The 16,646-nt window shown below is 36.0% G+C and overlaps 1 protein-coding gene across 2 annotated transcripts in view; it reads left to right on the top strand.

The window, feature by feature from the left end:
* LRBA (LPS responsive beige-like anchor protein) overlaps window positions 1–16,646 on the top strand; it is a 423,660-nt gene that overhangs the window by 361,138 nt on the left and 45,876 nt on the right. For both annotated transcript variants that reach the window (XM_086746251.1, XM_086746250.1), the window contains exon 48: window positions 4,439–4,606. In XM_086746251.1, the coding sequence (XP_086602377.1) occupies window positions 4,439–4,606 (168 nt within the window). The remainder of the gene's footprint in view (window positions 1–4,438; window positions 4,607–16,646) is intronic.

The following is a 16,646-nucleotide window of genomic DNA, read 5'->3' as shown; positions in this document are numbered from 1 at the left end:
AACAGTTCTAATTAGGCTGAAAAAACCAGCCTTCTTCATTGTAACTTACAAAGGTCATATATCAACGTTAAGGCAGCATTACCAGCTTGTGTCTGAAAGCCTGCACATGCAAACATAATTCCAGTTGTTTGGTTTTGTTGGTTTTGTTTTGTTTTTTTTTTAAATGTACTTGCACACATACTTCCAAGCCAGGATACGTACTTAGTTTAAAGCAGTTACCTGGTACTGCAGTTATGCGGGTGCTTTGTCGTGTTCAAGAAGAATATTTTTCATGTCAAAATTGTGTTTGTGCTAAAAAAGTGTGAAATCCCAATTCATGCTTTTCTGTTCATACAGAAACATTTTTCAAATGGAACGTAAAAAAAGAGACTCAATTATTTTAAGTGTTTCAAAATTGCTTACTTCAAAGAGGAATTAAAATATTTAGCCCGTTAAAGGTAATAGGCAATTATTGGTACTTGAGATTTGTAATTTTTTACTTGCCGATGTAGTGTATTCCTGGGGTTTTTGTTATGGGTTTCTGTTTTGTTTTGTTTTTTAATTGAGTGAGTAGGAAAGATAATTCATGTATGAGAAGCAGTTTTGGTTTCTCATCGAAGTTTCTACTTTCGTTTTAACTAAATAAAAAATTTTGAATAGGTTGGACTTTTTTTCTGTCTTTCAAATGAGAGTTACGTGCATGCTTTATGCTGTGCTTCAAGGTTACGTTGCTTTGATCAGCATAGGAATAAGGCAAGCAAGCCTGTGGTCTAGTTCTGAAGAGCTTGATTATGAATAAATATCCGTGTGGGTGAAAAGAAATATAGTTAATCTTTTCGTTTAATTTCAGCATTGGAACATCCCAATCTCAATCACAGTATATATTCCTTTTTAACAGACATAATTTCATATGCTATATGTCATTACATAATCTAAACCAGCAACAAAAGTAGAGGGCAAAAGCCAATAGTAGTCACTTTAAAGATACAAATTTTGATTCTAAGGGTACAATATTGTTTGGGAAAATATATCATAATAAATGGTTAGGGTATTTATCCTGGAAAAAGGAAAAATCTTTCCTAACCTGCTAGTGTTATGTTTTTGTCATTCTGACTGTGTTTTACCAGATCTTTTGTATCAGTATTAGACTGATACTATTCTTCGGTTGCTAGCAGGAAATTATTCTCTGTTTGTTTCTTTCAGAGAACAGGGCAGAAAAAGATGCACATAAGATAATGATTTCAGAGTCATTGATGAAGTAGTTTTGATTGCACTTCTTTAGTGACATCAGATTGTACATTTGAAAAATATTTATGAATAAACTAAAATTTCGTTGTAAGATCAAAGCTTTAATTTGTTGATGTGTCTGAAGCATCTCTACCTTGGGAATGGAGAAATGAAAGTTACTAATAGGTGTTTGTGTTTGACATCTGTATACTGTACTTTTTAGCATATCTCAAGTGTTTTAGTCTCTGCCTAATAGATCTCATTAAAGAAACAGATATCAGCCCCAAGACAGTTTGTCAAAGTTAATATGAGTCCCTGCGGACAGAATTGACAATTTGTGTGTGGCTTCACGTGACGGTCTTTTCACAGTGTTGTTTGATCCTTTAACAATTGGGCATTAGTCACTGATTTATTTTACAATAACTCAATAGGATTGACTATTATTGTATTATTCTGGACATTTTAGAGGATTTTCTTTTTTTTGCACGTTTTCCTCAGAGCACACAGTAAATGCTGTACTTGATCTGCTGTGGGAGCCCTAACAATGGATTGCTTTGCTTTAAGAGCAGCATGGGAAGGATGTTTGTATCCCATCGCTGCGTGCTGTATTTAACTTGAACCTTAATAAGCACTGGCTGTCCGAGATGCTTAACTAATCCTAAATGCTTAGCGTTTGATAGCCTTGGTTTAGTTTTGCAAGTGATAAATGCTAACATTAACTTTTTTTTTTTTAAAAAAAAAAAAAAAAAACACCTCTTTTTTTAAACTAGATAGATACACAAATTGGAACTTTTTTGCTTCTCAGGTATTTTTTTTTAAGAAGTACCCATACTTAAATAGTGTGTACCAGTGTGGATATAAAGTGCATCACATGTACTGGTACATTGTGTTGTTTTCCTTGAAAGTCTACTTTTTTTTTAATCATTATACAGATTGTTAACTATTGCTCCTCCATCAGTTATGTCATAGCATAAATACTTCCCTTGAACCAACGGCCTAACTGTGAACCTGAAATGACAGGCAAGCTTGTGTAGCCTTTGAATTTGTGTGCTGCATTTGATCTGTCTTTCAGGGTCCTGGGTATTGATGCTGACTGTGGTCATTTTTCCTTTAGCCCTTTTATATGTGATATGGTAAATAAGAAAGAAGATTTAAAATGACCTAATTTTGAATCTATGTAAGTTACAAGTGTAAAATAATTTTGAATATGAAAAAGAGAAGTAAATTCAGGATGGCTCCCAACCATTCCATTAAAAGGCAAAGAGTGTGTTTTAGTTTTGCTTTTTTAAGAAAAAGTCAGATTTATATATCTGTTAATCTGAAGAGATTGGAAAGAGATATTCCTTTAGTTATTCATGTCCGACTGCTTTGTGAGGGTCATGCCATTATGAATCTACCTTTTGAAGAAAAGGAAAATAAGAACATCTGTATGTACTAAAATATATATGTATATATTTTTAAAATAATAAATTCTTAATGCTATTTTTCTGATATTAAATAGTTACAATGATAACAGTAAGTATATTCTAGGGTTAATTTTTTTTTGTAGCAGGAATGCAAGAAAATTAATTCCTATCATTGTCATTGCTGAGCCCTGTAGAATTTTATGGCTGCACATTGTAGTATTATGGACACTCATGAGACTCCTGACTGGTTATATCTTATTAAACAATTTTGAAATCATTAATTTTTAATTGACCTGCTTGTGGTTTTTTATAGTTTTAATTGTGTGTCTGTGTCTAAATGTTGGGGTTTTTTTAATTTAAAAAAAAAAAAAAAAGAAAAGAAAAAAGTAAGAGAGAAAAAATCCTGTCTAAGCATATGTGTTATAAGGTATTGCCATAGGATCATCCAAAGAGATACTATACTATGTGGCAATTCATTTTAAAGAACGCTTTCAGCAATTCAGTTGCTGGGAATCCTAATAAAAATAATAATATAAAAAAGAATGATATGATGTCAAAGATATGTACAGGTCTTTTCTTGATTGAAAGTTCTAATTAAGTGAATCGAGGAAAATTAACTGAAATTAGCTGTCTGAAAGTCACATTTAAATGAGTGATGATCTGGTGTGGCAGTAAACATTTAAATGATATAAATTGCCATTTAAGTGTATGGTTTAATGTTTGTCATGCATTAATATGACATGAGACTGCAGTGACAATCAAGCAGCTTGCTCTAATTTGAACATATTTAGGGCTTTTGTGTGGAGTGCACCACACAAATTAAGACAATTGCTGTTTTTATGTGTCAATTTAAATGTTGTTTTCAGGCATCGGTTAATGAAACAAACCCATCATTTTTGTGTGCAAATTGCGGAGTGATTTCCTTGGTTTTCAGATTAATTTTAACTTCCTCTGCTCAAAATTAGGAATTTCCTTTACCAGGAAAATGCCATTCGTTTCATTAGATGGAGAGAATATCAGACTTTGTTACAGTGTTTCATTTGCTCATTCAAATAAGAAATATATTGAATCCTCTGCCTGAAATAGAGAAAGCAAATCCTGCCAGCAATTTAATCTAGATGAATTAACTCTTTAGATGACAATGATTTTTAAGTTAACTTTTAATATATTTCTGCTGTATCTAATACCACTATGGAGAGATTCATTATTGTTTGGATGCTTTTGTCTTGGGGATTGGGTTGTAATTGGGTAACATATTCAGAAAAGTGGCCTAATAGTACTGTTTCTGTATAGGTTTGTATAAGAGATATATACAAGAAATGCATAAAAGTAATAGCAAGTTGATATTCCAGCATGTTAAATAGTTTGTACCCTAACATCCCTAGTTAGTTCAGTTTCCCCAGGTCTGTTGATCTTCTCTCTGTCTGTCAGAATGAGATTATCATGCTGTTACTATTCACCATGCAGATCACATAGAAAGGCACAATTTCATCTTGAGAGTTCATAAAAACATAGCCCAACTGTCCCTGAATGCACAAATGCACTCAATGCACTTAGCTACTTTTTTTTTTCTTATTCCCACTGTTGTGGTTTAAAAGCAAGGTCTTCTGGTCAGTGGGAAGTACACAGCAGGGCGTGAGACTCTGGCATTTGTCACAGGGCCCACCTTTTTTTTAGATAGAATGTCTAAAACACTGTTATCAATTCTGTATTTAGATGACTTAAGGTAATTTTGTACGCTCTTAAAAAAATGCTTCTACTATTACTAAATAATGACTGACTGACAAACGCAAGTTTGTATTTTTTGTGTATGTTTTTTTTTACAGGCGTTAGAAAGCGAGTTTGTTTCCTGCCAGCTTCACCAGTGGATTGATCTGATTTTTGGCTACAAGCAGCAAGGTCCAGAGGCTGTTAGGTCCCTGAATGTATTCTACTATTTGACTTACGAAGGAGCTGTTAATTTAAGTTCGATAACAGATCCCGTACTGAGAGAGGTAAGTTTGTGCTTTAAAAATAGGAAAGGAAAATCTTTGTTAACCACTGCAGTGCTGAAACTGTAAAGACCTCGTGTTGTTCAAGGCTACCGGTGAATGTTCGAATCTTGGAGTTCTCTTGTGGTTTGGCTACAGGCCAGTCAACTGCAAGGTGCCTGAACCAGTTGTCACAGCATGCAAAATTAAAAGAAAAAGCATGCAAGTTGTTCTTAAACTTTGTGCATCTGGATTCAGCACAAACTGGATGCCAGTATAAAAACAAGTGCTCATGAATTGCTTCAGTTCCTGAGGGCAGGCATTTTGTTTACTTACACTGGATCTTAACAGCAGAAGACGGTGGGCAACCTTGATTTGGCTTACACTTTTGAATTGACTTTTACAGTTTTAACAATTATCTTTTAATGTAGTCCTGCATAGGTAGTACACATCAAACACCAATTTTATAACTTCCATTATTTTTATTTGGCTTGCTATCAAATTAATAATAACTTGTCCTGTATTTTTCATATGCAAAGGTAAATATTTAAACATTAGAAAGATCAGTACTCTTGCTCAAACTCAGCACCATTCAGAAAAATCTATTTGCTAAAGTATCCCTTAGGATATTGTGGGCTTAAATACTCGTCCATCTAAATGGCTGGTTTGGTTTTTTTTTTAAAAAAAAAAAGGGCAGGGTGGAGATTTTTGATTGATTTTATGTTCTCTTTTCAGAGAATACATTGGTATCAAGTGTAGCTGCAAGTATATTAATTATAGAATAAATGTAACTGGTACTTTGTTTTATAATATTCTGGGTCCCTAAGAACAAAGTAATATGAATGCTATCAACAATTTTATTTAAAAGGGTGGCTAGTTGTATACCAATAGGGAATATATATGCGAACTGAAGGTAAACAAAAATGAACACATATCTGCTTACAAATATTTAACTTGGAGTTCACTGTCAAATTCTAGGCTAATCCTAATTGAGATTTTAGTTATTTATTCCTTATTGAAAGAAGATCTGAGAAGTAAGCAGTTATTATTTTAAACAGAACTATTTTCTCTATAAGTACTGCACATCTGACTGTTTGGGGCAGCTTGACAGCCTCTGTAGAGAAAGTCACATCATAGCAACACTGTGGGTTGTAGCTGGCTTGTGGGTGCAGAGGAGAGGTTTGGAGGGGGGTATGCAGGGCACATAAGGGCACACAAGGACTGGCTTAAGTACCAAAAGTGATGGCTGGCTGTTGTGATTACATGGTTTACCATCAGTCTGCAGGCTGCATCTTGGTCCACTTTGAGCTGCAATATAGATGTTGCACATAAAAACATTTAAATGAGCTGAAAAAAAGAGATACTGAAACACTTGGCTTTTAAGAAAAAAATTCATTATCTGAATCTGAAAGTTATTGACCCAAGGGTACTAGATCTTCACCCTGTCATGTTTTCATTTCATTGATAATGTTTGTCCCCTGTACACTGGCAAGGAAATATCCTTACCTTGTAAGAGTATTTATTGGACTCTTGAAGTGCTAGGTCTAAGTGTGAGCTGAAAAACAGGCATTGTGTGTCATTTGTTCTCAATTTTAGTGTTAAATAAACCCTCATTGAACCATCGTTTATGGAACTAATAGTTGAAGTAATACTAATCAAAACAGCGGTCTACTACACACAATTTTTATGTAGTTTTTAGGTTTTTTAACAGTTCTATTATCAGTTTAACTGTGAACTGTTCTAGTTATATCGTAGGCTGAAAAAAAGTAATTTAAGACCAGGGAAGTTACAAATCTGTCTGGAGGTGTGGATCAGCTCAGTTAGAGAGACATTCACTTTGTACTTCTATAAATATATTAATATTTTTTTTGTTACCATCTCTTTTGAATTTGTCATGTTTTTGCAGTACTTTGTACAATGTTTCTTATTTTTGAGTTGGTTTATGCTGCCCGAACTGAGTGGCATATAAAAATGAAGACAGGAGAGGGAGAACAGCAGTGTTGTTGAGTTCATAATAATGGAGTAGCTTAGCAGGAGCAGAATTTCAGAACACTACTGATGGTGTCAAAAATACATGCTGATAAATGCAGGCAGCAGAATGAATGCTGTCTTGTAGCACTTTTCTTCTGAGTTACTTGAAGATTGGTCCAATGGAATATTTTTATTTAGTATTTTTAAACGGGTCAGTAAAACAGTAAAAAGATTCCTGTTTAGTTAGGTATCCCTTGCTATTTACATGCATTGTGTAAAGCATGTTTTTTAAATGTAAATGTGTATATGTAATTTGAAGTGGTACGTATGATCAGCTCTGATGCTGTATTGACAGTGCAGAGATTTAATGACTATCATTGCCAATGGTGAGTTATTCTGTTTTTACTTATGAGTAGAGGTGAAAGTAGTAAAAAATCTGGTTGTGTGTATATCTATGTGCATAATCATTCTATATCTGTGTGCTAAATAAATTTATCATGCACCTTTGACAGCCTCACCTTCTTCCTGCTTACAAATCCGTCTCCCTGAGGACCTGCGCTAACGTTCTGTACTGCCAAGCAGCTTCAATCAGCATTTATTTTTCTCCTTCAGTCAGCTTGCCAGAAAATATTTCTTAGTTTCTCCACCAAATTCCTGGTTAGAGGCCAAATGAGTTTCTGATTAGGACAGTTAACAGTATTTTTAGGCAGGCACGGCACCTCAGATTTAGTATCTGTTTATTAGGCAACTATTAAACTGGAAATTTTACTCTGGATTTCTTGGTTTCAAAAAAGATGCTTTTGGCTTTCTCCTCTTGATATCGTTCAGGGTTTGAGTCTTTAAATCTTGACCGTTGTAGCGGAAAATATATTATTGTTTGGAAACCTAAAACAAGGAGAAGCTTCTGCGTGCTCTGAGAGTTGCAAGTTACTGAGGCATTTAGGTATCATATGGAAACAATAGCATGTGCTTAAACCATGGCAGTTTCTCCGCATAGATAGTCTATGCTAAGCCTGGACCACAGCAGTAATGAGAAGCCTACGATGCATGTGTTTCTGAAGTATCTTCACAGGTACACGTATGGGTATTGGTGACCTGACTCATCAGGAAAGGCCACACACAGAATAATAGTGGAAGGAACTGAGGAGTGGAGGAGTTTAGGTTAATGCGGAATTTCCTTAGGTCTCCTAAATGGCTCCAACTGGCACCTTTATTTTTATAGGCAGTCAGGTTATATATATTACAAGAAGGAAGCACTCGTCTAGGAAGGAAAACTACTTGATTAAAACCATATTCCACCTTTCTTTTTTTTAAACTGAAAATGTAGAACTTTTACATCCTCTCATACTGCTGTGAACAATTTTTTCCTGCCATTCTTTCTGCCTATGGGAATAAAGGAAGTAAAGTATTTTGAAAGGATCTGACTGCCGTAATAGAAAATTTTAAACTAAAATGCAAACCATGGGCCACATGCTACCTTTTGGCAGATAAACCCTGGGGAGAGCAAAGCTTGCATAATTCAAAGGCAAATCTCAGGGGGAGGGGAGCAGATCAAGAGAGAAGGGTTTGAGTCGCAGCCAGTGGGGGAAGGGAACTGCAACCAGGAGAAGCAAGGCAAGAGACCCAGTTTATCTGCTGGCATAGCCGTGCACTACTTGTCCCTGCAAAGACCAGTTCTTCATCCTCCTTTTTTGTCCTTAAGCCATTTTAGCAGCATTGTCATTGACTCTGATCCTTGTGCTTGCGTATCTTGCTGAAGGACGTTACAACTGCAGAGGGAAGTTGCTGTTCAGTTGACAAGCAGTAAATATCACATCTCTTTCTGGTGGAAAATAATGGTATTTGCGAGCAGAGGTATGCTATATGACTACCTTCTGTTGACACGTTCTTGAACATCACATTTTGATCTGTGGAACTCCCAATCACAAGATCTGCTGTGGAAGGGGTTTTTTGTTGCCTATATGGAAGAGGTGAGGAGTCACAGTAGCACAGATAAATGTCATTCAGCCCTTCTGGAGAGAATTCACAGCACCTTCTTATCACAAATCCTGCTCGCTTTTTGCAATAGCTGTCCAAGAATTGAAGAAAAAAAAAAAAAAGTGGAATTAGATCTAAGCCATTCAGACAAGCAACTGATTAAGAGGTGAAGCACAATTCATAGGAAATAATTTGTATCTTGAACTGATTTTTGGGTATTGCATGAGTGTCTGGGTCAGAAGAACAGAAATTCCTCTTGTCTCTTGTGTAGTGTAACAAAGGATGATCGTGAATCTGGGCTGCACTTGGAGTTCCTAATTAAAATCTGTTTCTCCACTGATACCCTTATGTAGCTAGCATAAACACTGGATAAGCATAAAGAAAAGAAATGGAGTTAATAGCAGGAAGTGAAAGTATTACTTGGAGAATACGTCATTGATTTGCTACAGGAACCCCTGAACCTCAGGAAGCATACTAAATGTTGTACCATGCTTATCAAAAAGCACCTAACCATATTCTCTAAAGAATTTTTAAAATATCATCTGATATGATCATTGTAGGCAGCAACTGAGGAAGACTGATGATTTTTAAATTAACAGTAATAGTTAGAAAAAGATAAGTTTCATCCAATTAATACTCCACATGCTTCCATTAAGTGACTTGCTTTTAGCCTTAGATGATTCAATTGTTTTATACTTCTTTCTTTGAAGGGAAGGTGCCTTTTTGTTTTGTCTGTTTAACATTAGGAAGCACAGCTTTCTCCATTCTATCGGCACCTTTCTTTCTACTGTTGATATTTTATTTCCATATGAACTCAGGAGTTAAAAAAATTGTGAAGAATCAGCTTGGACATAGCATTTGGTGTGTTATTTGAATGTGCCACTTCTGATTATATAAAGAGAGGAAATAATTCTTTTATTTTCAGTTTTAAGGCATATGGGATATATTATTTCATGGATAATAGCTTTTAAATGTTGACCAAGATTAATATCTTTGGGTAAGTTTTATGCATCTTAGACCTATCTCTTATGAGTCTAATTTTATTTTTAAATATTTACAGTTTGAGAGACTTCTGTACTTTCCAAAAGAAGTTACAGGGATGTTTAGTTTACATGACCCCAGTTTCATGACAGCAGTAGCAGATCTGGTATCTTATCCCAGAGAAAGCATTTCTGGCCTCTCTTTTAGCTGTGTTCATGGTGGGAGTTAATAGCATATTTTAGCTCTAACTCAGCTGGAGAACTCTGACAACAGTGAATCTTTCACAAAGTATAAACACAATTTGTATTTATAGCATAGTTAACATTTACTAAATAGTGGGGAAAACGATCAGTCTGGTTTTAGCAGGTTGGGCAACAGTCTTTGTTGTGGCTGCAAAGAGTTTTAAAAAGTGGGATAAAGTGATTATAAAATGCTCTCACAGAGCAGTAAATTTAGATGTGCTGAATTCGGTAAGTAACGAATTCATGCAGGCAAAATTCAAAGTACTGTAGAAACAATCTTTGAATCATCTCTGGCCAGAAGCGTGTTGCACAGATGGCATGCTTGACATTGTACAGCCCAGGAACAGTGTGAAAAGCCAAATAAATGTTGAGAATTGGTCTAGTTTTACTTGGAAATCTATATTAAGATACCATTATATGCAATCAGAATGAAGAAGAATGTATTTAAAGGAAGCATACTGATTTCATGGCTAAGGAGAGGTTGACTTGTCAACCGCAGGCAAACTCGTGCCCTGCTCTTTTCCTGCAAAGGTGTGCAGAGCAGGAGTGCAGAATGAAGACAGGGCCTCTGATGAGGTCGTGGGTGGGCAGGTCCCACTACTGCATGAAATCAGCTTGTCTGGGCATTAGGATTCTCCCATGAAAAGATGAAGCATTTTCTTCTAGTAAAAGGAGCATTAAAATAACAGGAGCACTGTTCCTGACGCCAGTTCGTATCATTTACCTATTAAATCTCACATCTCAGCTCACACTGTGGCCTATCTGTGGTGCTAGAGTAAACAGGCAAAATGAGCATAAGCAAGTGTTTACTGCGATACCAAGGAGGTGTGGCACCTCTTTGATTCCATTCAGCCCAGAGTTTGACATGACAAATAGGGGTTTATTGCCCTTTGTCTTAACTTATATTTACTACAGCACTTAGACATAAAAGTATTCAGCTAGGTTTCAATTCAGAAAAATACTTGACATGGGTGTTCTCTTTTGTCCTTCATTACAGAATAAATTCTGACTTTGTCTGGTGCTTCTGCTTCTCTATCCAGCAGGGAAAAAAAAAGTGATATTTGAGAGTTAATTAAAGTAGGACTTAGATGCCTGATGTATAAGGATTAAAAACATAAGAATCAAACAACTACTTTGGCTGGAAGTAGGAAAGCTTTTTGGAAGGAGGTAACTCACATAAATTAGTTCTTTAGCTCCAAGTGCTTTTTTTCTCAACCCCTGATTGAAATTCAAAGGATAGAAGTTTTTAGCACACTCAGTTTCCTCACCTCTTCTTGCTTGACCTGTCTTGTGGATCTATCTGAGCCAGAGAGGCCTTGAGACCCCCTGGGCTCTTTACATTTTCATTTGTGCCTGGCTGGTCAGTCTTAGATAGCTGACATACTTGTTGGCCAGCATTTAATAAGAAAGAGTAATGAAAAGGTAAAGAAGGGATGGAAAAAAGTGATGTTCATAATCCTTCAAAAATAATTTTTTTTAATAGAAAATATTTCCATTTTTAAATGTTTTTTTTTCTCTTCAGTATGTGGAAAGGATGAGATATACTAGTGTGTAATAGCTACAGTTATCATACATTAAGTCATTTAGCCCTGAATCAAACATGGAAGTGAAAAGGCTACGAAAATTTCATTCTTTTTTTTTTTGTGTCATCAGCATGCTTTGATTATTTGCAGACTCTTTATGCAGTCCAAACTATATATATATTGACTTTCACAGTAATTGGGAAACTAAAAATTTTTGTTCGGAGTGTTTTCATTGTATTTGCTCATTGCAGCCTAGGGTGTCTAGCTCATCAGTGTTGCCACTGTGTCTGCAGGTGTGGTATTTACTCAGCAGACTGCCTTATATTAGTTATTAGTTATAATTGAACAATAGCTGCTTCTTGAATGAGAAAGCTTGTGGTTGTGCCGAAGATGCTTTTCCTCGAGCAGTGTGCAAAAATCAAGTCTCAGTTAAATGTTACATTTTATTAAATGACAGCAAAAAGTTCATTAATTGCAGTAGAAGACTCTGAGGTAATGTTGTACCCATACTTTTATTTCAATGAAGTTTTTTTATTTAATAAATAGAGATGGCATCAAAGTTGAAGAAATTCCATGGAATGCTAACAGATTGGAACAGATTGCTTTTTTTTTTTTCAGAGGAAAAGGGTCTATATCTGAAAATTTGGAGTTGACTAAGTAGCAAGTAGACTGTGAAGGTAGAAAATTTTGAATATTATGTTTAGTTGTTTAGAGGAGTGAATGAATAATACCAGAAATTGAGGAAGTTTCAAGGTATTGCACATGGCAATGCCACTACTTTCTATGTGATAATTACTGATTTTTAAATCAAAGCAATGAGTTGCTCTCTTGAAATCTTCAGCTGCCTCATATCTGAGGCAATTCTGGTTGTGGTACTCAAATAACAGACATTTTCAAAAACTAGCCCCAGAGCTGCTTAGGATTTTGGTTGTACTGAATGCAGTTTTATTTGTGGGTCTTTAAATTCATCTTAACTTTCCTTTTAGACTCTTTTCCCTTTTTATTTTGTCAGTCTCTTTGAAGTACTACCAGACCTGTTTTTCTAGCTCTAGTTTTTTTATCTGCTTCTTTCCAGTAGCCAAAGATTTAGGTGTTTTGAATGAGCACATCAGTGCTCCAGACAGAGATACTGTTTGAAATTATCCATGAACCCGTGCCTCTGAACATTATTGAGTGACATTTGTTTCTGTTGGTTGTGTCTGCTCTGACTAACTGGTTTCTTTCAGATTGGCAGCTGGGATTACTCTGCAGTAGACGGACAGCTGCGTGAACTGGAGATTGCAGCCAGGCCGTGCTATGCCTCTGTTTAATATGCCTGGAATGTATATATTCAGATTGGAGCAACTTGCATGGCCCTGTGCAAGATCTATTTGTATTCTCTCAAACTGTGATTACTTCCTGTTTTACTTTAATGACCGCCATGTAATTGTCATACTGATTTGTCTGGACAAAGAGACTTCATTTTGCTTTATTCTCCCACAAAATTTCTTAACGTAGTTTAAGATCTGGGTTATTGGTTTTGGTTTTAAAGGTGTCGTGGAAGGTATCCTACACTGTGCTCCCTTCTACACTTCTCTGTGATGCAAACAGAGTAAAATATTATTCATATATTGAATCTCATATACCTTTGAGAAAAAAAAAAAATCCAGTGTAGGCTAATCTCTGCCTCCTCCAGGTATCTATAGTACTTTGTGTTTAGTAAATACCAAGTGGTTAGATTAGTAACCAACTTCCAAACAGAAAACTATGGTATTTTGAGCAGACAGAAGAAACTGAAATTACGGGAGGAAAAAAAATGATACAACAGGTATATTTCTTGCAAGGAAGCTACAATGAAAGAAGGAGAAAAACCCTTATGCTTCATTTATATTTGATGGCTTTCATTTCTACATTCTTATGTTGTTTTCTTGTGTAATGAGGCGTACTCAGTTTTGTTACATATATCCCTAATGCACCGCAGCAGGCAAAGGTTGTGCACTTTTTACTTCACACCAACTTGCCAGTGTGCTCTAATAATGTCCCCCTCTGCAGGCTGTTGACAGTATTTCTGCCCACACTTCAGCTCTGAAGCCATAAACGTGCGTAACTTGAGTTGAAGTAGTAACTGCAGTAGTGGGCAGCAACAGGCATCTTTTACACTCTGCTTGGTTAACAGAGGGTGTATTGCAAACATTTTGCAGGCCTATTTCATGATATCTAGAGAATAGTATGTGACTCTGGATCTTGTAGTATCTTTTCTTTAGCCTTTCTTCTCTCCTTGCTCCTTTCCCTCCCCTGCCATTTGTTAGATTTCAAAGCTGGTGTAGGCAGTTTTCTTTAAAGCAGTGTGTTAGGTGAATAATGCAATGATAAAATAAAAATTTAAATTGATTCAATATTAAAGCATTTATTTGCAAAGTCAAAACAAAAGACGTTTTTCTGGTTGTGCATGAAGAAATTAGGCTGCTCATTTTATTTTTAAAACAGCAGATGGGAGTGTGTGAATTTATGATACTAACATTTGAGCACTGTATTTTTTCCCTGGGTCAAGTGTGGTGCAATGTCCTCAGGGCAGATGTACAGTCAGCAAGTATATACATTGCTTGTGTCAGAAAAGCATTTTGCGTATTTTTTAGAATCTTGATCTAATGGAAATTATGAGACAAGGGGAGGTGGTACTACAAAGAGCTTTTCTTCTGTAATCTTTAGCCCATTTACAGCAATTTTGTCTAATTGTTGTGAATCATGCTCGTTTTCTGGCTAGTTTTTTCTGTGTCACTGTAGTCCGTGAGGAATTTAACTAAGAATCTTACCGTAGGACTGCAAGCGACTGTATGGTCAGAAGAGGTTTTCTGATCACTTGTTATCAAAGCTTGATTTTCGTCACCATCCCGTGGGGTAAGGAGCTAGTTAGTTGGCCACTAAGGAATTCAACTTCACTGTCTGAGAGGAAACCTGTCAAATACTCCATGTTCTCTTCTGCTGTAAAGCAACATCTGGGTGGAAGGAAAGGGAAAGCAAGTAATCATAATTGCATATTGCTCAAGCCAATAGAAATCACTGAGGAGCATGTGTGTAAACCTTTTTGAATACTGAAAGGTGAGGTAGGAGTGGCAGAGAGCCAAAGTAATTATTTTTGCAAGGGTTGTTATTTTCTGGACGTAAATACTGGGTAGAAAGATGGAGGATGAACCCAAAACATTTTCTCTCCCTAACACATATGCTGAAAGAATAAGTATTACAATGCATGATGTTATTTCACCTGGGTTTTCAAATGTTTGGCAATTAAACCTTACAGATTTGAAAAGTAACTGGAAATACTTCAGTGTAGATCTGTAAAGGCACATTGATTGAAAGTAGCTTCTTCATAGAGAACGGTAAGATTGTAGCTTGTCACGTGTTCAGACCAAGGCTTGCATTTTGACATGGGTCTGCTGTGCCGTTAGACTCTTCAGACAATTTGGTGTTTTGTGTCTGAGCAAGCATGACGAAAGCAACTCTGAGCTAGTCACTTTGAGAGTCTTTAAATCTGGAGTTAAATGGTGTATGTCTTGCCTTTTAACTATATGGGCCTTCATTTCAGGATTTGAGTTCAAAACTGGAGACCATTTCATTCTTTCTCTGTGACACTCACTGCAGTTCCCCCTCCACCCACCCTCCCTCATATTTAATTTTATAGTTCTTTCAGACATAAACATGGAAAAAAAGCAATTTTGACTTAGTTTCTGAGTGTTGCTGCAAAGAAAAGTAACAAACATCTGTTTTTACCTTAACTGCATCCATATGTTCAACCTCCCCATCACCCTCCTTCCCAAAAAATTTACAGCCGTATTTGGTGGGTACTGCATACTGTTGAATTAACTTTCTTCACAGTTAGATTAAAGTCTAAGTTCAGAGACTGAAAATATCTGTACTAAGCAGTGGCCAAAAGCTACATTATAGCTAAGCCAAGTTTTCAAGTTTCCCCTCTTCCTCTTTTAATTTACTTCCCTATTTATCTTCTCCCCTTCTCACCCCTCAAGAAAAGAGGAAATGATCCAGGACACTATTTTAGGGGCAGGTTATTATAGTAATCAGATAAACGTTAACTTGTGAAATTTACTTATGGCTTTCGTATTTATAAATTAATTAACATTTGAAATACCATGTTTGTCGTATAAGTGTGTGGTTTGAGATGCATACTGTGTGGATTATTGTAAAGGGTTAGTTACCTTGTTTCATTTTATTACTTCTTGTTGTAGCATCTGGAAGAATTCTGGCCTTACCAAAGTTTTGGTTTTTTAGAGGATTAACAGGAAGAAAGCTATTTTACTGAGATATTTGAGAAGCAGTGAGACAAAATGTTGAATTACATTATCTTTTACTTTCTGGTATGCAACGTGCTTTCAGAGATAAGAGTTTGTGGAACTAAAGATAACTTTCAAACAAAAGGTTATTCCTTTCCAGTTATATAGTGCCTTTAATAGATGTGAAACTAGTTCTGCAGATTTCCCAAGTATTTCTGCCTGCAATAATCTAAATGGTTACGTGCTCCAGGGGGATTCAGCAGTGTGAGAGCATGTGCCCTTCCTTTGCCGATAGAAGAAGCTGGCCGTCTCTCAGTAATACCAACTAAAGTTAGTAACACATTTTTCAAGAAAATTAAGTTAGAAGCGGGGCTATAATTTGTTAGAAAGTGGGCTGATGACTTTTTGATGGATGGTCATTTTACTGTATATTCTTAGGTAAGTAGTAGGTTGTTTCCTTCAAAGGAGATATTAATTATTTCTCTGAGGAAAAGATTCCCTGCTCCTAGCTGATTTTCTTTGACAGGTTGAACAAAAGTCTGAGTGACATCTGGTGGCTAAAATGCCCTGTATTTTTCTTTCTGTTGTTATGTAAATTGAGAGAATAGGGATTGATTCTAGCTTCATCGTCACATGTTTATGCTGACGGAGGGAGGTCATCTTGCATCCTTCTGTATGTGATCCTTCTGACTGAGACATCATCAGAACATGGAGCTGACATCTGGATTGACTTTTGAATACAATCTGGGAAAAGGAAGGAACCATTTGGGGTTGCTAGTACACTCTCTTGGTCATAATTAAGAAATGTTGAAACTGAATAAGGAAATCTTTACTTTTTTTCTTGATAATGAAAAGGAATGCAAAAGGTTTTTATGCTGAAGTCTAACCACTATGTCCAGGCCTAATTGTCCAAGTGTTGCCTTTACTGGAGAGTTTTTCAAATTTCTTTTGGATCTCTGAAGAAGTCAGTAAAGGGGACATAACAGATACCAATATATGTGCCTTTATCTACAGTTTTGATGTTTTATGAAACCTTGTTACCTGTGGCTAGGACGTGATCTAAATGTAGTTTTTTCCTGGTTGTGTTGGCTAAAAGGGAAACATT

The sequence above is a fragment of the Chlamydotis macqueenii genome, chromosome 4 (assembly GCF_036417535.1).
Source record: "Chlamydotis macqueenii isolate bChlMac1 chromosome 4, bChlMac1.mat, whole genome shotgun sequence".
NCBI lineage: Eukaryota > Metazoa > Chordata > Aves > Otidiformes > Otididae > Chlamydotis > Chlamydotis macqueenii.
Note: the sequence above shows the minus strand (reverse complement) of the source record. Positions and strands in the feature narration are given on the sequence as shown.